Raw genomic sequence first — 22,518 nt, forward strand, 5'->3', positions numbered from 1 at the left:
AGACCAAGAAAATCAATTCTCTAAGCAAAAATGAAATGTTGAAGTATTACAGTATACTTTGCATTCATTAAATAATCAAGTCAGTAATATTTCAGAGGACTATCATAAGGAAGAAAAACAAGTGTTCTTCAAAATAAAGTTGCTACTTCATGTACAAATTAAATACTTTACATAATTGGTAAATAGGAATAATTGTTTTTAAAACTGCACAATTGTGACACAAAGACCCTATATATAAACTTTAAATATGATGAAACCTTTACAAGCACAAATGCCAAAAGGTTAATATAGCTGATTTCTAAATGTTTCTGTCAGGAGAATTTTGTTGGTGTTGTTGGTGGTGGTGTTACTAAAAGTCATACTCAGCTACGCCCTTTTCCCTTTACCTCTCTCTCCACCCAAGGCTCAAGAATCAGAACAATGAGTGGGAAACCTGGGAGGGCCTAGACAACAGTGTCCTCTGGACAGGAAAGGAGCAATGCATGCTATACAAGAGCTACACGGGATCAAGCCACTCCATTCCAGGGTGGAGCAAGGAGCGGTCCGTGAAGCCCATCCATAAGTGAGGAGTTGTCTGGCAATGATGATTAGCTGCTAGGGAAAAGGGAGTGTTTTAAGCCCTTGGTAGCTTGACCATTCTCAAGATTCCAGTAGATGAGCAACACAAATTAAATTCAATGAAAAATATCTACATTATATAGTTGTTATAGATATAAATATTTTGTATGCGTGTGCAAATGTGTACCTGCGTGCGTGCATGAGTGTATGTCATGCAATTGAGAAGGGGTACAACTCTGGAGAAGGTCTGGGGGAACCTATAGGAGGGTTGGAAGGTGCATATGATTGAAAACACTGTACACACAGTAGATATTCACAAAGAGGAAGGAATATATGCAATCTTTACTTTAGAATGGTAATGAAAAAGTCCAGTAGAGTGAAATTCTAGTAGAGTCATTGTATCTAGGGTAAACACTAGGGTAGACATCAGAATGAAGAGCTTTCTAGAAGTACTTTGACCTTGAAAAAAATCATTGTAGAAAGCACTGTTTTCTGCTCTCTACGAGTTGTTCTCTGACAGAGCTTCACGGCCTCTGCCTGGCTCTGATTGCAGGGCAGTCCTGGCACACCCAGAATGCCTTGCATTGTAGCGTGATGAAAACAGACTAAAGAGGCAGATGCATGTAGGTTTCCTTCACAACACACATAGATTAGATTGGCAGCTTTGCTATTAGGAACTTGCTTTACCCAAAAGACAATATTTTTGTACCAATCAATAAATATGCTTCTACCTGGCTGTTTCAGGGTCAATTTTTCAAGGCTGAACCTCCCTGCTACTTTAGACCCTGATTCCATTTTGGAAAGAACCTCTTTCTTCGATAGTCCTGTGTGACTGACAGTTCAGTGCAAAGAAAACAAACAATGGTGCCCAGAAAAATGTCTGTAACTCCCACTTAAAGAAGGCCAGACACACTTCCTCACTTACTTTGGCCTTCAATTTCAGAGACAAGAGCAAGTTTTATATTCGAGGAATACTAACATAACCAAGGACTCAGAGAGAAGGAAAGAATCTGTTCTGTATGTTTGAAAAGGAACTTTTAGGAATGACTCATCCCTCACATATTTAACAGCCCCAACAAAGCCACACTTCCATTGTCCTTCTGCTAAATAAAATGTAGGTTTGATGCTAAGACTGAACCCACAGTGAACTAGTCTATGGGGGGAGGGCGGCAATGGGGGGAGGGTTGGGAGGGGAACACCCATAAGGAAGGGGAGGGGGGAGGGGGATGTTTGCCCGGAAACCGGGAAAGGGAATAACACTCGAAATGTATATAAGAAATACTCAAGTTAATAAAAAAAAAAAAAAAAAAAAATGTAGGTTTGATTGAAAAGATCTATTAACAAGCAGACCTGCCCAAGATTAAACAAGTGATCTGGCCCCGTTACTCAAGAACCCATAATCACTTCACATTGTACAGGTCCAACTGACCTGCACATACCTCCCTGTACTTATAAGGGATGGCAACAGTCCCCAAAAGAACACTATAGCCTACATTCAGTATTTCTTGGATGGTTGTCCTTTCAACTAAATGCAAGTGATCATAAAATGTGTTTCTCCATAACGTTTAACAGCAATGGGCTGCTTTCTCTACTTACTCAGATGGTACTCACAATTATAATTTAAGAAAAATAATTGAATATAGTTATGAGAGCCATAATAGTACTATTCCAAAGTCTCAGAGGTAATTAGTGTACATGTTCAGAGCGTGAAAAGAAAGGGCCCTCTGCCACCGCACGTCTGCAAAGGTGATACTGAGGACAGTCACCTTCACAAGAGCCTCGCTACTGGTGGCAAAGGCTAGCAGAAAGCTTTTGTTTGTCCTTGGCAGAGATTATAGCAGCTCATAGTGCAAACTGGGAAGGAATTCCAAATTGTAGGCAAAACAAACAAACAAACAAACAAAAGGGAACACTTCATTAAGTACTGGTAGAAATAGTAGATGCACTTCCCAAGTCTACAGTTTGTGCGAGTCAAGTACTAACATTAAAAGTACAGTCAGAATCACTGGGACTTATCAAAAATCCTATGAAGACTAACTGGGCTTTTATTCTTTCTGGGATCTTCTGAGACTCTAGGTGTTAGCAATAAAGCAAATACTTGTGCTAAATAAGAAGTTAGGCCGTGCAGCACAAGTATAGCACTCCTACTGAATGAAAGCTACTAACAGTCTCCAAACTTCATGCACACATTAGATCCTAAACTAGGAACAAATGTAATAGCTTCCATTAAAAAATGGACAAAGCTGTCAAAACTGAGAGACAAATGGACAGACATATACAGAATAATAATGATAGTGCCTCAGAGGGATTTAGAATATCCCTTCATAATCGGCCCCAAGTTATCTTTCCACTCTAACTTTTCAGACTTCTCACTGGTCCCAAAAGCTATTCAGCAACTAGCTCTATAATTCTGCTCCCTGCTATTTCCTTCATAGCAAGAGACTGCCCTTCCCTCTGCCTATACAATTCTCAATTGCCACTTGGCCCAGGCTGACTTTCTCTGCAAATTTTCCAAAAATACCGTAATTTGCTGTATTTTCCTTGAAGCTAATTAGGTATCTCAAAAAAACTAAAGTAGTTTCTTTCTACTCTGAACTTACAAAGGACTGAATTATTAAACACTACCTTCTGGCACTGCTTCTGTAATTTTTCAAATATTTGTTTGGAATCATAACAGATATGAATTTGAAAGTAGCAACTGTATAGATAAAAATCTATTTATATAAAATTAGCATCCATTTGTAGGAAGTTTTCTTAACTTTAACATACATGGATTGCTGATCAAATCAGCTCATTTAGATTAAAAATCAGATGCTGACGGTGAAAGACTAAAGACTAAATGGTGAAAGCACCAAGGAAAGGGACAGGTTGAGTTCTATAAGCACGGCCGATAGAGTGCCATAAACAGCAGCAACATACTGAGGCCGGAAATGTAACTAAGAACAACCCAGAACCTGGAAGACAAAGCACAGGAGCTCAGGCCACCATCTACACAGTCTGAAAGCTGCCATTTGATACGTCACTCTTTAGCATACCCTAAGTAAAACTGAGAACCACAAAAGACCCAAACCTCTTACCATCATCTTCTCGAAGAGTTTCAAGACTTCATTCTCTGACAGTGACTTTGGATTGTTTTCCATTGTCTCTGAAGACACTGACGAGTAGTCACTGCTTCCAGACACAGTCTTCAGCTGGGGAAGAGGAGGTCGCTCTTTCTTGCTCCCTTTCGGAATTCTTATGCTGGCAAATTTGTCCAGCTATGAAGAAAGATAAAATAACACACAAGTAAACATTTCCTCATGCAGCAACTGTTATCTAGTTCTGAAAACAGAGTAAAAATACAGGGCCATTCAATCATATTGTCACTGATGAAGCTTTAAAATTAACAACATTGAAAGGTTGTGTTGAAAGGTTCCAGCAGGAATCCCATCTAAAGGCAGACAGGAAATCATACAACCTCACAAGATCTTAGATCTCTGTAATGTGTAGTACACTAGAATCTATACATTTTGAAGCCTTTATTTCTGTATGGAGGTGGATGGCTCAAACTCAGGTCATCAAGCTTGTTCACTAGTCCCTTTACCTACTGAGCCAATCTTGTTGGTCCCTTATTCATGTTATAGTGAAAACAATAGGTTTGTACTTGATAGATATAAAGTTCAGATCTTAAAAAACAAAAATCACAAAATTTTACATTAAAGATTCTGGTGCCAGATGACCTGTGGTTTATAGATGAGCAAACTGAACAGTTTCACAAAAGCAAGTCAGCTCGCAGTGAGGGCACCAACTGTTACTTCCTGCCCTGCAAGCCACCCTTGCCCTTCACCAGTGCCCTCATGTATACTGTCCCCTAGTAGGGGACAGGGAGGTGCACAACAGGACATAGGTAAGGTATTTCAACTTTTCACTGCAATGGCTCTGTAGCTCTGTAGACAGTTGAATATCTGATAACATCTTTTTGTACATGTCAGTCTACACCTGAAGTTTGTGGACACCTAGAGAGCAGGGCCTTACTAATACAGTTCAATTTCTGTTGTAACAGGCTGTCTTCCGTAACAAGATCAGACAGCTGACTGCTATTTAAATATATTAACATTAGTCTAGAAATTAATATTAGCCTAAAAAAGCTAGATTCCTATATTTCAGGACACATAAAAACTCTCAAAAAGGACAAAAACTCTTAACAGAGGCTTCCTGTATATGTTTATTGAAAGCATAATCATAAAAAATATGTAAATTTTTCATCATTGATAAATATAAACCTGCTGTTTTCACGATAACATGAACAGAGGGCCGACAGGAATGAGTCACCCACTTATACACAAAAATAACGAATGCCTAAAATGTATCAGCCACACTACACCCTATAGTAGCACTACTACATATGGTTACTGAGGTAAATATTTAGTTCATTAGCTGCACAAACAATTTCTAGTGTTCAAGGGACATTTATAGTTAGTGGCTACAACACTTATAAATCCAGTTACTGTAGAAAGCCCTATTAAAAGACCTGGTAGAAGTATTACAGATATCTAACACTAGAAATTGTTATTTTTAAATTAACATTAAATTATGTTATTATTTAATTTACTAAAGAAATAGGTCTGGGGCTGGAGAGTTGGCTCAGAGGTTAAGACTGCTCTTCCAGAGGTCCTGAGTCAATTCCCAGCAACCACATGGTGGCTCACAAACACCTGTAATGGGATCTGATGCCCTCTTCTGGTGTGTCTGAAGATAGCTATGGTATGCTTACATACATAAAATAAATAAATCTTTTAAAAAAGAAGAAGAAATAGGTCAACCAATGATGTAAATGAATGTTTACATACAAAATGTAGGCCTGTGAATTATCCATGAAGATAATGTCTAGGGAAAAGATTATGCACTGTACTTACACACAGTCTATTTACCATAAGCTAGACTCCTAAGACTAGTCACAACATAGCATTGCTCACATCCACAAAAGTTGCAAAATGATAGTTGCTTTGTTTTTAATTCATCTGAAAGCTGAAGACACAGGGAAGGGAAAGAAGAGTCACTAGGAGGGGAAAAGAGGGTAGGGACATTATAAATGAACTGGACATGTACAAATGTTTTTCCTGTCAGTGTGCCCCAAATACATAATAATACAGTGTTTCATTGTATCAAGTATTATAAAAAGACAAAGGAACATATATCTAACCTAAGCAAGTTCCCAGTGATAGTCTTAAATTTGTTTCATTCCACCAGTACTTTAAAGTTGAATTAAAATATTTCTCAAAACTAGGAAGAATTGTTATCTGTGTCCCAGCCTCTGTGAATGGAGTTCAACAGCCTATGTATGTCTGTGTTCTTGTTGAGCCTTACATGAAGGCATGGAGTTCAAGGTGAGTATACTACTAATGGAATGGAATGGGGCCTGGAAGAAATTTCTGTAGAGAAATGTGAGGACACAAAGGCTTAAATGTGAATAGGTAAGAGAAGTCCTGTCTTAATCATTAGTTTTAGTTTACAAAGGTGCCTCACTGTTCTCCATCACTGGTCGGAGAGAGGCAAATGAACAGGGGGAGTGGCCAGTGAGCTACGGATTGGTGCACGGCTGCTGGCTCAGAGATTAGAAAATCAGTAACTTCTCTCAAAAAGCCGAGACACAAAACAAATCTGCTACCGACTCTTCCCCTCAGTGCTTTCTTGGGCAGATTGTGCAGCATGCTGAAGGTTAGTGCCAGGAAGAGCTAAATGAGATCCTTCCTCAGGCACAGAAGGCTTTCAGCGACTGCAAGCTGTCCTCCTATGATACAGAGCAGAGAAGGACCTGAGTGAAATGTCCATGATTCAGCGCACACCTTGAAGAAATCCTGACAACCACTATCTGAAGGCAAAGAGCAGCAGGCCAGGTCACAGTTTCCAGGACAAACAGAAAGCGAACTTGAAATAGTAACGGAGGACAACTCAGCATTAACCCTAAAAACAGACAGTAGATTTAGAATAAAAAGCTACCCAAGATCTGACACTTGCTAGCTCAGTTGCTAAGTTAAAACTAGACTGCCATGGCTAGGCATCTGCTGCAAAGCAAGAAGGTCTGAGTCAACACCCCCAGAACCCACATGGAAAGCCAGGCGTTGCTTTAGGAATGCCTGCAACCCCAGCTGCTTGAGGTTGTCAGGCAAGTGGGACAAGAGATCACTGAGGCTTGCTGGTCCTCACCATAACTCTAGGTTCAGTGAAAGAAGCAAACCTAAGAATAAGAGAAGCTTCGAAACGCCTAGCACTTAAAAGAGCACACTGCTCTTGCAGATCACGTCAGGTTACTCACTACCACCTGTAATTCTAATGTCAGAGGGTGTGATACCTTCTTCCGGATCCCAGGTACCGGCACTCAAATGCATGCGCGCGAGCACACACACACACACATAATTAAAAATTAGATATCTATAGATGATGGATGCATACACAGAGGCATACAGTGGTAACACAAGACACTTAATGTCCTTCTCTACACATACTCTCCCCACATGGAGCCTGCATACTCATATACACAGTTACATATACAAGCACACACTAAAAAAATAAATAAAAAGTAATTTGTCAAATTTTCAGTGACATTCAGATTCCAAGTAATTGATATCACGTGAAGCCACAGAAGAGCTGAATCCAAAGCTGAAGGGGTTGGCAACCCCATAAGAAGAACAACAATATCAACCAACCAGAACCCCCAGAGTTCCCAGGGACTAAACCACCAACCACAGAGTACACATGGAGCGACCCATGTCTACAGCCACATATGTAGTAGAATATGGTCTTGTGAGGCATCAGTGAGAGGAGTGGTCCTTGATCCTGTGAAGGCTCAATGCCCCAGTGTAGGAGAATGCCAGGGCGGGGAAGGGGAGGGAGTACATAGCTGGGTGGGGGAGCACCCTCACAGAGCAAGGAGAGGGGGATGGGATAGGAGGTTTCCAGAGGGGAAAAACAAAACTAGGAAAGGGGATAACATTTTAAATGTAAATAAAGAAAATATCCAATTTAGAAAGAAAGGAAGGGAGGGAAGGAGGGAGGAAGGGAGGAAGGAAGGAAGGAAGGAAGGAAGGAAGGAAGGAAGGAAGGAAGGAAGGAAGGAAGTCGGTCCAGGTGAGCCCTATTCTCAAGTAACCTCCTACTTCAATCACCTGGAAGAAGAGAAATGAAATAATACCTTTGACTTATGAAGGAAAAGTTCTACCATATTGAAATTCTCTATAAAAATTCCTTTCATGAGTAGAAGCAAAATAAAGACACTGCAGACAAAGCTGAGAGAGACTGGCTCCAGAAGACCTGTAGGTTCTTTAAAATCTCTAAAGCTTTTCGAGTTAAAAGGCAATGAAGAGATGGAGAATTCCAGATCCACACAAACATAGGAAAACCAATGGACAATGTATCAGTTAGCTGCTGCCAGGACTCTCAAGAGGTGGAAAGCAGGTACTTACAAATCAAACTGCCATATGGATATGGAGCAAGGAGAACATAGAATACATGGATGTAAAACCCTGGCTTCTAACTCACCAAATAAACAATATCTATTATGAAAGAAGCATGAAATAGAACAGGTGTCCAGAAGCTACAGTCCCTGGGTGTATTTGTACTGTGTCTTAATTATTCTCTGAGAACAAGTAGGAGATACCAAAATAATTTCTATAAGCCAAGGGATTGGTTAGCCTCCTTTGGTCACTGCTGTACCACTCTAACAAATACCACTCTGTACAAGTAGCATCAATTCCTGGGTATAAAAACGATGTCACCTCCTATCACACACAAAGTGTAATTAAACGTGACACTTATAACTGAAAGGACGTGAAACACAGCATCACTGTTAGATACAGCAGCAATATCATAAACGTAAGCATGATAGTAAGTGGTAGAAGGGAACTGGACTGAAGCAGGACAACTACAGGACTTCTGAAAGGAGTCCTGGTGAGGATCCAGTATTAGTGTTGCAGAAACCAGAGGCCTCGAACCAGACCAATGGCTCACTGCAATGAACATCTGCACGTAAATCTGTTTGGGCAAATGGTATACTGTATGACACAGCAGCTTCCACGGCAAAATTTTGGTTTGGTTTTGGTTTAGGTTTTGTTTTGTTTTATTTTCAGGGAGGAGATTTACAAGGGCAGAGGGCTGGTATGGAGAGATGGGAAGATGAGTGGGAAAGGGGTCCATATTGTAAAATTCACAAAGAATCAATAAAAAAGATTTTTTAAAGTAATAAAACTCACAAGGGTGAGCATTTAGTGACCCCTCTGTATGTCAAGTAGGAGGGTAAGAGCATAAAAGGCAGCATGGGATAAATAATATTCACTTAGTCTGTACAATGAAGAAAACACATGTCTAGACAGAAGACAAGCATTACAAATTCTATGGTAGTTACCTAGAACTAAGAAACTCAACCGATATTGTAGCAATCAAACTATATTTGTATCAGGAAACAAAAAACGTTACAGAAATAATAAAGCCAAGTCAGCACATCTCCCCTGAATGTTTAGAATTAAGCTCTAAGGAAAGATCTGATTTTATACATGTGGAAAAGCAAATTTTCACCTCACCTCAGCTCATGTTATAGCTGCCAATGGTAAAATGAACACATCCTCTTCCAGATTCTAAATCTACAAAAGCCAGACATTAAAAGGAGATACAAAAGGACCAGCATCTCATCCTTTTAATGTAATACAATTTCTTTTTAATTAGAAAGATCAAACACAAAATATGAGAAAAGCCAGGACTGGATAGATGCTAAATGGATGAAGGGCACTTGCCCCCAGGACCTACACGGTAGAAGGTGAAAACCAACCCCTACCAGTTGTCCTCTGTCCTCAATACACACACACACACACACACACACACACACACACACACACACACACACACACACACACACAGAGGGGGGGGAGGAAAAAATAAATAAATGGTAGGTAGGTAGGTAGAAGGTAGGAAGATAGATACATAAAGATACATACACATGATAGAGATAGAAGATAGATTAGATTAGATTAGATTAGATTAGATTAGATTAGATTAGATTAGATAGGTAGGTAGGTAGGTAGGTAGGTAGGTAGGTAGGTAGGCAGGCGGGCAGGCAGGCGGGCAGTTAGGTAGATAGATAGACAGACAACCAGACACATAGAAATACACAGATAGATACAGATGATAGAGATAGAAGTGGATGGATGGATGGATGGATGGATAGATGAATGGATGGATGGACGAACAGAAGACAGAGAATAGAGAGATGGATTGGTATAAATATATAAATGAGTGTATTTTTTAAAAGCAATACAAGAATGTATTTCCTTCTTCCTATACTAGGATTAACTCTGGATGAACTAAAGGTAAAGTGGAGCTTACAAGCAGACCCAAGTATGTTCTATGAAGCACTCCAGGTAAATGTTAAGTACAGAATCTGAGCCCTGAAACAAAGCGAGACAAAGTGATCTTGCCTATCAAATTGTTTTACATGTGCCTGAGAAGTTTCATCTAAAAAGAAAAATGATGCTACAGTGATTTCACATAAAAACAGACAAATCACTCCTAATTTATCTTTCATGGGATTGCACGTATTATTTGCTTTTGAAGCAAAGCACAATAGAACACACAGTCAAACTTTAAAAATATTTTCTACTTAAAATTATTGTAGAAACTGCCATCAGACTGACAGCAAGTTCGCTATTATTGTATTTTCCAATTTGCCCAAAGATAGTTTCTTTTACAACGTTTGTACTTTATATAAAAAAACAAATAAATTATATGGAATTCTCCCCAAAAAGCCAAACTAGAAATTCAACTTAGGCAAGTAAAATACACAAGCAATTCACCATTGGCTGAAGAATTGATTAAACACACCCAAGACTGGGGGAATTCCATTACACCGCTATTTAGAGGTAGAACACCACACTTAATTAACAAGGCTTTGCCTGTGTCTGGGGTATACTAAGTTTTATAAATTAATATCACTTATCTTCAGGGGAAGTTAAATGAGCACCCTACTGAGTATTATCTCATGCTGAGTAATCACACTGATAATCAGTAATGACAGCTTAAATAAATTAATTAAACAAAAAGGGTTCTAAAAAACTATCTGGATTTTCTGTTATAACATTTTGAGAGTAAAAACTCATTATTTAAAGTTTCCATTGTTACAGCATTGTAAATGTCAACAGCTTTTTTTTCCATTTAAAAGGGCAATGAAATTTTCAGGTATTTTACAATTTTGGTAGTTTTACATGTGGGTAGAAACACATTTTCCTAGAACCAAGAAGTTATGAGGAGAAAGAAGCAAATAGAAGCTCTTTCTAACTATAAAATCAATTTTACCCAATACACACCTAAGATATAAAATGTATTATTCAAAACTGTCAATTTTCATGCAATTTTATATTAGATTTCAGGAACAAATAACCAACTAAAAACGTGTGGGTTAATCAGCTTCATTACTAACTCAGCAACTTGCTGATTAAAACCATGACCCCAAAATCTGAGGACTGAATCTTGCTGGCCACAGCTTGCTGTGGTCTCATAATCAAGGCAATCATAACAGTGTCTGTCCCAGATGCTCGTTAACAAGAAATAAAACAGTGAACCCCTTTCAGCCACAAGTCAATGCACTCCAATGCAAGATGTATCCCCACCTTGTCATTCAAGGCACACTATATTCTCATGTCCTTTCACATTAGTTATAAAATTCTGTTCGATTTATTCCTCTGGTAACTACTACCATTCTCTCTTTCCTATTGCAATTTAGCAGCCCTACTAGATCAATCAAAGTCATTGTGCACCAGTTCTCTAAAACTACACATATGTGATCAACAGGAAATTACCTATTCTGGCTTACAGAACCAGACCATAAATGGCACTTTCTTCTTTCTTGAATCACTCATTCTGGCATATGCCATCTGCCAAACACACAAAAGACATGCCCACATGACTAAGAACTAAGACACTAACCTTACCAACAGAAAAAGGTATCCATTTACACTAGCCCATGAATGATCATCTTGGAAGTCCCGGTCACCATAACTCTACATTACAGCTTCATGAGACCCTGAGTTAGAACCATTTACCTAAGCAACTTGCAAAACCATGACCCACAGACAATATCTGAGAAAGCACTGTCTGTTGTGTGCTACTAAGTTTGGGAACTATTTGTTCCATACAAAAAGACAAATATTGCAGTCTCTGGTACATGTTCAGCTTGCATAATACTATCTGACAGACAGCAGTCTACTAATGTCAACAGATGGACTTGTTGTAGTTATAAATGAGGAATTCCTAAATTATAAAAATCATCTGAAAAATAATACCATCTCTGCAATGTTTTACAACTTGGGGAATATGTTTTGACAAAAAAAAAAAAAAAAAGTCTCTGGAACAGAGAAAGTTGCCCATGCCCAAGAGAGGCATTACAAATATGGTCTATTAGGAACCATGTGAGACTGAAACAAGAATCATATGAAAGAGGATGTTAATAGCTAACCAGTATGCCCACCTGCCCAACAGCCTTTGGGTTTGATTGAAAACGGTCGCCACAGGCTCCTGTTTGAATGATTAGTCACCAGGAGTAGCACTATATGAAAACATTAAGAGAATTAGGAGGTGTGGTATTGGAGCAAGTGTGTCACTGGGGGTGGGCTTTGAGGTTTCAAAAGCCCATCCAGCCCAAAGTCAACGTCTGTCTGTCTGTCTTTCTATCAGTCTGACTGTCTCTATCATTGTCGTCGTCGTCATCATCATCATCATCATCATCATGTAGCTCTCAGCTACTTCTTCAGCATCATACCTACCTCCCTCCATGCTGCCATGCTCCCTGCCCCAATGATAATGGACTAAGCCTCTGAAACTGTCAACACGACCTGAATTAAATGTTTTCTTTTATAAGAGTTACCTTGTCTTTTCATAGCAATAGAACAGTGATTAAGACACCCTTGCTAAATGCTAGTGACGAGAGAGAGAGAGAGAGAGAGAGAGAGAGAGAGAGAGAAATATATCACATTGGGACTGGTTCAGAGGGGCAGTTAGAAGCATTGACTGCTTTTCCAAAGAACCCGGGTTCAACTCTGAGCACCCACACAGCACTTCACAAGTATCTGTAACTCAACTTCCAGTGGCTCTGACTCCCTCACACAGCTTACATGCGGGCCAAACACAAATGCACATGAAATAAAAATTGTTACAAATACATACCATATTAAGAGCAAAAGATGTTCACTGACCATTTCAGGTGGGTGGGCTAACTATCTCTATCTGAGACACAATCTTAACAACTACTATAATTATAACTTCACTATCCTCAAAATCACAAAAGGGCTTTCCAGCTGTTAATCTACATTTCATGAATTCTGTACGTTCATCAAAGGCTCCTTTGAAAATTTACCGCCACTCCTCTAAAAAAGTTAATCAACTTAAATATTTTATTCATATTTAATTTTCACATTTTTTTAAACTTGCTAAATGAGGAACATCCTTAATGATGCTCATAAAACTTCTTTAATGGCTTGAAAAAAGACTCATATAAGCATGCATTCTACACCCAATAGCGCTGTCTGGGAGCTGTCGGTGCAGACCCTACAGAGGGAAGAACTGAGACTAGCAAACGATCGACAACAGCCTTCCTGTCCAGAAATGGACATGATGAGGAAAGACAGACACTGTAGGATTCCAGAGAACAGTGGTCTAAACCAACATCTTAGCTCAAAAGGTAGCAAAACCTGAACCATTATGCTACACTGTCTCCTATCTGACCCTACAGATGACTTTATGTCACGACACTTGGAGGGTATGTACTATATAGCAATAAATGCTTAGCATGAAGACCTTTCCAAAATACTTTTGAATGACATACATAAATATATGCTATATGTATATATGTATGTATACAAATATATATGTATATATATATTAGCTATACAAACACACACACAAGGAAAACTAAAGTAAAATGTAAATATTAAAAAGCTTTAATATATATGCCCTACTCAACTAACAGAGATGAAGGCAAGTCCAGTTTTAAAAAATACTGACTATGAGTCATATTTAGAACTATTTTAATAACTATAATGTGGTTTGAAAACATCTGGGGTTTTTTTGGTCATGGTTAAAATACTCTGTGATACTGGCCTCTGTGTTTTGGTTTGTTTGCTGCACTAATGTTATTTTTTTTCCATATTCACAGTACAGAAAAACACCAAATTTGTCTTAAAGTTTAACAAATATAAAGATTTAACATCTCTAAATATATCATAAAATCTTCCCTAAGTTACCCGGTGATGCACAGGCTCTGGGTTAAGATCCCTGCCTGGTAGGTGGATGCAGCATGCTAACAAAACCGATGGTCAAAGGGGAGAAAGTCACTGGGGTTCTGAGGCCGCCAGTGAAGCAGAGGGAGGGATAGAAGACCTACACCTGAAACCAACAAGGAATGCAACAGGCTGCGTGCTCTGATGGCTTGTACTCAAAAGGAACTGGCAGCTTTTGAAGGAAGAAACCACCAGGAAAATAAAGCCATCAAAGACCTTCTAGGTTCCAATTAGAGAAAGAAGGAAAGAAAGCATTAGACGACTTTTGAGTCCCAGAGGGCAAAGTGGGAGGGTCTGGGAAGTCTGGAGGAGTTGAGAAGAATAAATAGACCTGAGGAGATACAGAAGCAAAGAGGTTCTTACTGGGTATAGGAATTGATTGTGACTTCTGTTTGATGTTGATTTGTGTAAGCTGAAAGCTGACTTGTTACTTATCTTGACTAATGGTATGTCCTGAATTGTGATAATAAAAGTCGAAATGAATCACAAGGCAACCCATGTGAATTAGACTTTATCAAGGTATCTCTACCTCAACTGCCATCACCCTAGTGCAGGCCCTGTGTAACACTAATGCAGGCTCCTGAGTACTGTCCAAATGTTCCCTGCTTCTCTATGCCTGCTAATTCCCACACCTGATTTTTATCTTACTAAACACAGAGCAAGTCTTTACCCTCGCCCTCCCAATGTTGCCCAGCAGTCAAAAGATTACGTTCAAATGTCTTCTTAGCATGGTTCTTATATCAAGTTTGACCCCAACCTTCCTTCCTTATCAAACATGGTTTTAAGCACACAGGGAGTGTGCTAGGGAGTGTCACATTTTGAGTAAGAATACCATAGAATGCCCAACACTAGTAATTCACAGCATAGTCCTCCTACACACACACACACACACACACACACACACACACACACACACACACAAACAAATATATAATATAAAATATAAAATATAAAAAATATATTTTCAAAAAAATATAAGGAAGGATGACGCAAGGGAATGTTGTAATTTGTATTTTGAATGTCTCCCAAACCCACATATTTTAAGGATGAGTTTTGCTCATGGCAAAGATGGGACCATAAGGAAATAGGACCCAAGTAGACATTAAGTCACTGGAAGTACATTTGAGCCCCTTCTTTTCTCTTTGCCTCCTGGCTACCCTGGAGCAAAAAGGGCCTCTCTTATATGCACTGCTGCCATAGGCTTTGTGCTGTTACAGGCTCAAAGCAATAGGTCAAGTCATCGTGAAAAATCTCTCAAACTGTGAGACAAAAATGAACGCCCTCCTAAGTGGATAATCTCAAGTGCCCTGGCATAGTAATGCAAAAGTAACACACCTGCAGTCGAAAAATGTGCACAAGAGACATGCTAGAGTACTAGAAACCAATTTAATAACCCAAATTCTAACTCAAATATTAATAGTTATACATGAAATGTAAATTAGCTCTGTAAATAAATATTGCACTTTGATTGGCATAGTTCAGTATTACACACAAATATCATCTAAAGATATCAACAACTGCTTCCTACTGAGTTCATACTTCAACTAGCAATCCATTTTGTTCAAACCTAGGAAACAAATTTATTACTGGGTAAAAGTTCACAATTCCCAGCCTAAATTGCAACGGATCCTACAAACCTCAGCTGAAAAGTCATCTTCTCTGCTCTCTTCCCAAGATCAAGTTGGCCCTGCTCCTTCCACTGAACCCTATCTACAGTAGCACCCACTGTCACGCCGCACTGCAAAACTGTGTGGCCACCTATCTCCCCAGCGTTCTCGGGCAGAGACAGTCTTATAAACCTTTATATTCTATAAGAGTATTAGACACTCAATAATTCTGTAATGAAGAGGTAGACAAAAAATGAATAAACAAGTGGGCACACTCACTACATCTTTGTTACATCTGAAAGCTCTTGATCTTATCCCCACATTTCTTCTGATTTGAGAAGATGCTCTCCAAATCATTCCATAAATATTTAAAAATCCTAAGATAGCACTTAAGAGCTACTGCTGAAAACCTAAGTACAGGAAGTCATAATTAACTCATATTAATGGGCTCTGAAAGGCCCACCTGACTAAGTAAACACTTGAAATCATATAGAACCTGTTTCAATATCTGGTCCCCCAGAGCTGCCCTGGCTCTTACTGGTATTCTACTTTACCTAAGAAAACATTCTACATACAAGGTGCAGAGTAACTACGAAAATAAAATCACACTTTTACCACTTGTTTTTAACTTACACAGGAAAACATAAAAATTTAGTAAAACTGTAAAATGAAGTTTTAGTACAGAAAGACTTCTACTAGCCCAGTAAAATAATTATTAAGATTGAGCTCTTATATATTAAACTGAAAAGAAGCTAGGCAAAAATCAAATAAAGTAAGTTTTCTTCCTTCACACAAATGATGCCTACTTCCACATATATCTCACTATACCTAGAACATCTCATGGTAGACTGAGTCACTCTATGAAGCTACACTTTTCTAGGAATGTTCTTGGGGGTGGGGAGAGTCATACAGGAAATACCCAGAATCTACAGAAGAGGTATGGCAATAGAACTGTCAGAAGCAAGGGACCAGAAGAGACGAGCTTCTCAAAGAACTCATGAGAATCCACAGCAAACCAAGCTAAACCACGCTGGCTCTAGACTCTTGTCTCTGTGGGAGCTTTACAGGGAATCGGGAACCTGGTGTCTGTACTGGGGAGCAATCACAGCTGATGCCAGAATTATGCAAAGACATCCTTAGAGAAGTTGTTTCTTCTTACATCCAAAAGAAATCACACATCCTTTACCTGTTGGCGTCTCTCAATTATTATTATTCCTTTAGGATACAGAGTCTCAGTTTTATCTAAAATGTTGGAAATAATTGATTTCTCATCATTGCTCCTTAGATATGGTAGGCCATCATGATTACAAAAAGGTTCTCTGGATTAAAGTTAACGGCTGTGATACCATTTTAAAAATGAGACAGATATCCTACACAGAGATGGCTTGAAAGTCAAAATAAGATCCCTTCCTTTCGGCAGGGAAAGGAAGACTACTCCAGCAGCAGCGTAAGGTTCCTCATAAACATATTCTCTGGGACAGGCATGCCAGAATTTTCCTGGCTACCACTGCGGTTGTGAACAGGTCACTTGAACTCTCTTGCCTCTGTCCCCATCATTTAAAATGTTAATAACAGCACTAACACACTTAAGTGAACAGCATTCACATAGCTAGTGCATCCTAAGTAGAAGCTAACAATTATACAGTGCTAAATGTATATTTCATATAGGGGGAATAATCATAATTCCCTAGTTATGAATTTTCTTTAGTTCTTTAAAATTGTATATTAAATGTATTTGGAGCATGAAAAGCCAGTAGGCCTTAACAGCAGAATGGGGACACGTACTCACTCCACTGAAGAGCTCTGAGGCGCTAGCATAAGCTTACAGCTAGTTACTGTACTCCCTAAGTAACCATTCTGAATTTGAAGAGCCACATGTCTGACGGGTTTATATCAAGTTACAAAACAGGATCCTACTACAGAAGGCTTACAAGCCTTGTTCAAAAGCTAGAGGAGGAGTCTGGTTCCCAGCCCTGGAGCAGACCTCATTCAGGGTCCTGCCCTCCCACCTTACCCCATTCCCCCGGGACTCTAACAAATGCTTCTGTGGACTGAGCTTTCCTCTATCCCATCTCCCACTCCAGCCCCACCCCCCTCTCCTCGTGTCAGTCATCTGTACCTAGCAACATTCTCTATCCACTGTCTGAGAATCGGGTAGTGAATTTTCATTCTCCCTCCTGTCTACCATTACAATTGCTCCAGTCACATAACGGACCATGACTTAGTCAGGGTTTCTATTCCTGCACAAACATCAGAACCAAGAAGCAAGTTGTGGAGGAAAAAGTTTATTCAGCTTATACTTCCACATTGCTGTTCATCAACAAAGGAAGTCAAGACAGGATCTCAAGTAGGTCAGGAAGCAGGAGCTAATGCAGAGGCCATGGGATGTTACTTACTGGCTTGCTTCCCCTGCCTTGCTTTCATATAGAACCCAGGACCACCAGCCCAGGGATGGCACCACCCATAATGGGCTGGGTCCTCCCCTCTTGATCACTAGTTGAGAAAATGCCTTACAGCTGAGTCTCATGGAGACATTTCCACAACTAAGGCTCCTTTCTCTATAAAACTCCAGCTTGTGTCAAGTTGACACACTAAACCTGCCAGTATAGACCACCTTAGGAACCTGTCCTCTCACCCTATCCCCATTCACTGGGGACTCCCCAGAACCCACAACATGACAAAGTGTAGAGAGTGATAGACTTTGGAACACTCTGTCCTACATGGAAGGTTTTCAACAAACCACTCTCCACAGGGCTCAAGGGCCTCTGCAGAAGGGGAAGCAGAGAGACTAGCAGCCAGCGGGCATGAAGACACAGAACAGGACACAAATGCGTACTCACAGCCTGAGGCAGTAGGCATGGGTCTAAACCACTTAAACTGCCTCCAACGGAACTGCTAGAAAAGGAAAGAGCAGCCTTTTCTAAGAGAACCTCACTAGGGATACAAACCCCAGGTAAGGACGGGCCCCATGCCAAACAGTAGATGCGAACATCACAGAACACAAAGGTATTTATGGAGCATAATGCTGTCTTTGGGCATTTTTACCCAAAAGACATGATTTGTCTTTTGCTTATCTATTATGGTTTTTTATTTTGTGTTTGTGTGTCTGTGTGTGTGTGTGTGTGTGTGTGTTGTGCTTTTTCACGTTTAGTTTTTCTGTTTCCTTTGTTTTATTCTGGTTGGTTTTCTTAGTCATCTCTTTTCTGAGAGAAAGGCAGCATGGAGTTGGACGGATGGGGAGGTAGGAAGGATCTGGGAAGAGTCAAGGAAGGGAAACAGTGATTGGAGTATACTACAGGGGAAATATCTTCAATAAAATAAGCTAAGAACAATCACAGACAACAGGCACAAATAAGAAATCTCAAATGGAGTCTAATATGCACAATTCAATATAGCTAGATAACTCTGATTGCTGTGCAAGCCACAGCTTCCTGGGGAGAAAGAAGTGGTTAAAGAGTCCAAACAAGTGAAAATGAGGACACTGGAAAAAAGAATGTAGAGAGACAAGAAATAATCAAAGGAAACACTGGGAGGATAACGCTCCCTCAGAAGACACTGTGAGAATAAAAACAAGCCAGGGCTTAAGGGAGGGGTCTCCGGAAGGGCATTAGTCCCTAGAGTAAATGGGACAGCCATATGAAGGTAGCCAGTAGGCTGGCGCATAAATCTGTCTCTACTGAAGGAAAGGTCAGGGGTATCAGTGGCACTTGCAATCTTCAGAGATGATCATCCAAGTAAGTAAGGCACCACATAGAGAGGAGAGCAGGGGCTGTAGGAAAGAAACTGCAGAAATAACAGTTGAAGACGGGAAGACAAAACACACACACACAATAGAAATGAAAAAGGAAAGGTCAGGCAAGTATGAAACTGAGAAATTCATTCTTCCCGAAGACAAGAAGAAATCTCTGCTCTTCAAAGAGAAAACCAATAATTGCATCAAGTAACGTAGATAACCTAGTAAATTTGCAAGAAATAAAAATTAATAACTAATACTATGAATTTGAAAAAGTCATTTCATAATGCTTACCAAGGCATAACTATGTTGCATGGTCAGCCCTCCACAGACAAATAGCTGTAGAAGAAAATGGCTAAAACTATGAGTTCACTTTGTTTGGGGTTTTATTTGGGGTTTTGTTTGGGGTTTGGTTTTGTTTGGTTTTGTTTTTCCTTTAAAAGTGTCTCTGGTCAGCAATATGGATGAGCAGGTAAAGGCATATCCCACCATACTGACAACCTGAGTTCAATGCCTGAAACCCACACAGCGGAGAAGGGGATCGCCTCCCACAAGCTATCCTAATCTCCGATCCCTGCTATGGCACACTTGCATGTGTGCTCACTCACATGAAAAGACAATAAATAAACAGCCTCTGTATGAACTATGGTCAGATTGTTCTTGCTATTGTCCTCTAGCCAAGGCCACAGCCAGGAGGGAAGACTCAGAACCTAAGCTTCTTTCTCACTGAGCTTGGCCTTTGAACTTTGGAATTCCAAAAGAAGGATGTCCTTGTTTCAACCTGAGTTGTACTTGCACAGATGTCTGCAATCTGTAATCTGGAAACACGAAGTGCCCTCCTTAGTCCTATGGACATACCCTTCCCATCCCTCTGCCCCAGGTCCTTCGCCTCAGCTCTTGCCAGGAAAGGGGGAAGGCTGGGAAGGAGGAAAACCATGGCTTTCATTTTCTCCTGAAGTCCTGATCATTAAAGACTATGGGACTATGCATAGGTTCTACACAAATAACTGAGCATCTGTAGATTTGGGAATCTGCAGGGTGACTTGGAACCAATCCTAATGGAGAAGAAGAGACAACAACATGCTCTTACCTGCAAAGCTCAGTCACAGAAAGTAAAAGTAACAGAAATGAAAGGAGAAAATAAAACCCAAAGCTGTTAGAAAAGGGAGGCAGAAGAACCAAGGATGATGAAAGATGAGAATCATCGACTCTCAGGGTGTATGTTCTATCTAGACGCAGGCCAGCAGCGGCAAATACACTCGGAATATCCAGCAAACCAGTCCACATGTGAGACATAAAGCAGAACCCACGGGGAGGGCCAGAAATCACACACACTACAGCCGGCCAATAAGAAAATTACTGATTGGATGGAGATGTTAGGGGAATTCTAACCATTTGAAATTTAAACCATAAGTGACTAAAAATACACTCACAGTTCAAAGGAAATGTTTACTGGGCATTGCAAAATATTTCCAACTGAGTAGTGTGGCACCTGAGCCTAATCCCAGCACTCAGGAGACAAACGCAGATCTTTGTGAGTTCAAGGCCAGCCCCATGTACAGAGCAAGTTCCAGGACAGCCAAATCTACCCAGTGAAACTGTGTCTCAAAAAAAAAAAAAAAAATGAAAACAAATTCCCAACTAAATGAAAATGAAGTATCTAGTTATCTTTTCTGCTACTGTGATAAAAACCAACCAAAGAGGAAAGCCTCTTACTGTTGGCTCTCCATGGCTTGCTCAGCTTGCTTCCTTCTACAACCCAGGACCACCTACCCAGGAATAGCACCACTCCCATGGTCTGGGCCCTTCCCACATGAACCACTAATCAAGAAAAATGCCCCACAGACTTCACCACAGGAAAGTCTGATTGAGGCAATTCCTCAAGTGCAGTTCCTTCTCCACACTCTAGTATGTATCACCCTGACCAAAACCAGCCAGCACATGAAGACGTCAGTCAGCTGACAGACACTACCACATTCCTCAAATAGAAGCTTAAAGCAGGAAGTCTCTATATAGCAACTAGTCTTTTAAGTTTCTTCCTCAAAAAAAAAAAAAGACAATGAATCTTAAAAGCCTATTTACTATATGTACTATATGTACAGACGTGAACAGCAAATACAGTCGCTAGTAAAAATACTGGTTCTTTGAATAACCAGTAACACTGACACACTTCAACCACACTAAACAAGAAAAAAAATTAGAGGACACAAACTGTCATTACCAGCTTTGGAAAAGAGAACTAATACATCCTACATTAAAAAGGTAAGAAGGCACCATAAGCAGCATTAAGTCTTTAAATTAGAAAACAAAGTTTTAAAAAGAAATTCTTTGAAAGCTAAACTAGCAGGACTCACTGAAACAAAGAGAAGTGGATCTCCTGAATGGTTGTTTATGTAGTGATAGATGTTGCAAACAACAGTGAGAAAGCAGCACAGACAGACTGTCGCCATCATCAGCACACAGTCAGACTGTCACCATCATCAGCCATCAGGGGAAAATGCCCATTTCTTTTAAGGTGAAACATATACTTAGCACGTGATCCCCTTCTAAGCATTATGTCTACAAAAAAAGAGCAAGAAGCAAAAGCTCACTGCGACTTTATTCACAAAATAGCCGCAAAGAAGGAAGAACCAAACCTTCTGCAGAACTGATAACATAATGAGGCAGACACAGCCAACACCAGGAGATCCTACTTAAGTGAACTCTCACCCTGAACTGTAGGCTCGGATATCTGGTGTTTGTCAAGACCTATCATAGAGGAAGAAACACAAACGAGCAGAGGGAACCTTTTGGGTACAAAGGTGTTTCAAATTATGACTGTAGTATATACATAATCATAAATACTTTCAAACATCAGACTTTCATCTTAAAACTGAAATGTCATATTATGTATATATTATGCATCCTGCCGAAACATGCAACTTTTAGACCCTCTTTTATATCTGCATGATTTGCCAAGCACTTTTACTTAATTGTCCCTTGAATAATACCTGTGAACAGATATGAAATCGTAAAAGCTAATGCTTACACAAACTGCCATGCTAACTGGTGACAGAGCTGTCATTCTAACCTATCTCTCCACAGGAAAACTCCAGGCAACAAAGCACAGACCTAATGGGAAGGCCCCATGACTTCCTCCAGCATCACTGCAGGCCAGTGTTTGTTTTCCAGCTCCAGCTGTTATTTGTGGGTCATCAAATCCACTTAGTGGATTAGATCACCATTCTGCTTTTTAACTATTAGAGAAGAGTGAAGAAAAGTGGAAAGAAATGGAAGGGATAAGATCAGAGTTCATTACGTTTAGAAACATCACATACTGGTT

At 39.9% G+C, this 22,518-nt stretch overlaps 1 protein-coding gene across 5 annotated transcripts in view; it reads right to left on the reverse strand.

Moving 5' to 3' along the window:
- Nucleotides 1-22,518, reverse strand: part of Diaph3 (diaphanous-related formin 3) — a 469,632-nt gene that overhangs the window by 416,577 nt on the left and 30,537 nt on the right. For all 5 annotated transcript variants that reach the window (XM_063274163.1, XM_063274159.1, NM_001305172.1 and 2 more), the window contains exon 3: nucleotides 3,636-3,815. In XM_063274163.1, the coding sequence (XP_063130233.1) occupies nucleotides 3,636-3,815 (180 nt within the window). The remainder of the gene's footprint in view (nucleotides 1-3,635; nucleotides 3,816-22,518) is intronic.

Source organism: Rattus norvegicus, chromosome 15, assembly GCF_036323735.1.
Source record: "Rattus norvegicus strain BN/NHsdMcwi chromosome 15, GRCr8, whole genome shotgun sequence".
NCBI lineage: Eukaryota > Metazoa > Chordata > Mammalia > Rodentia > Muridae > Rattus > Rattus norvegicus.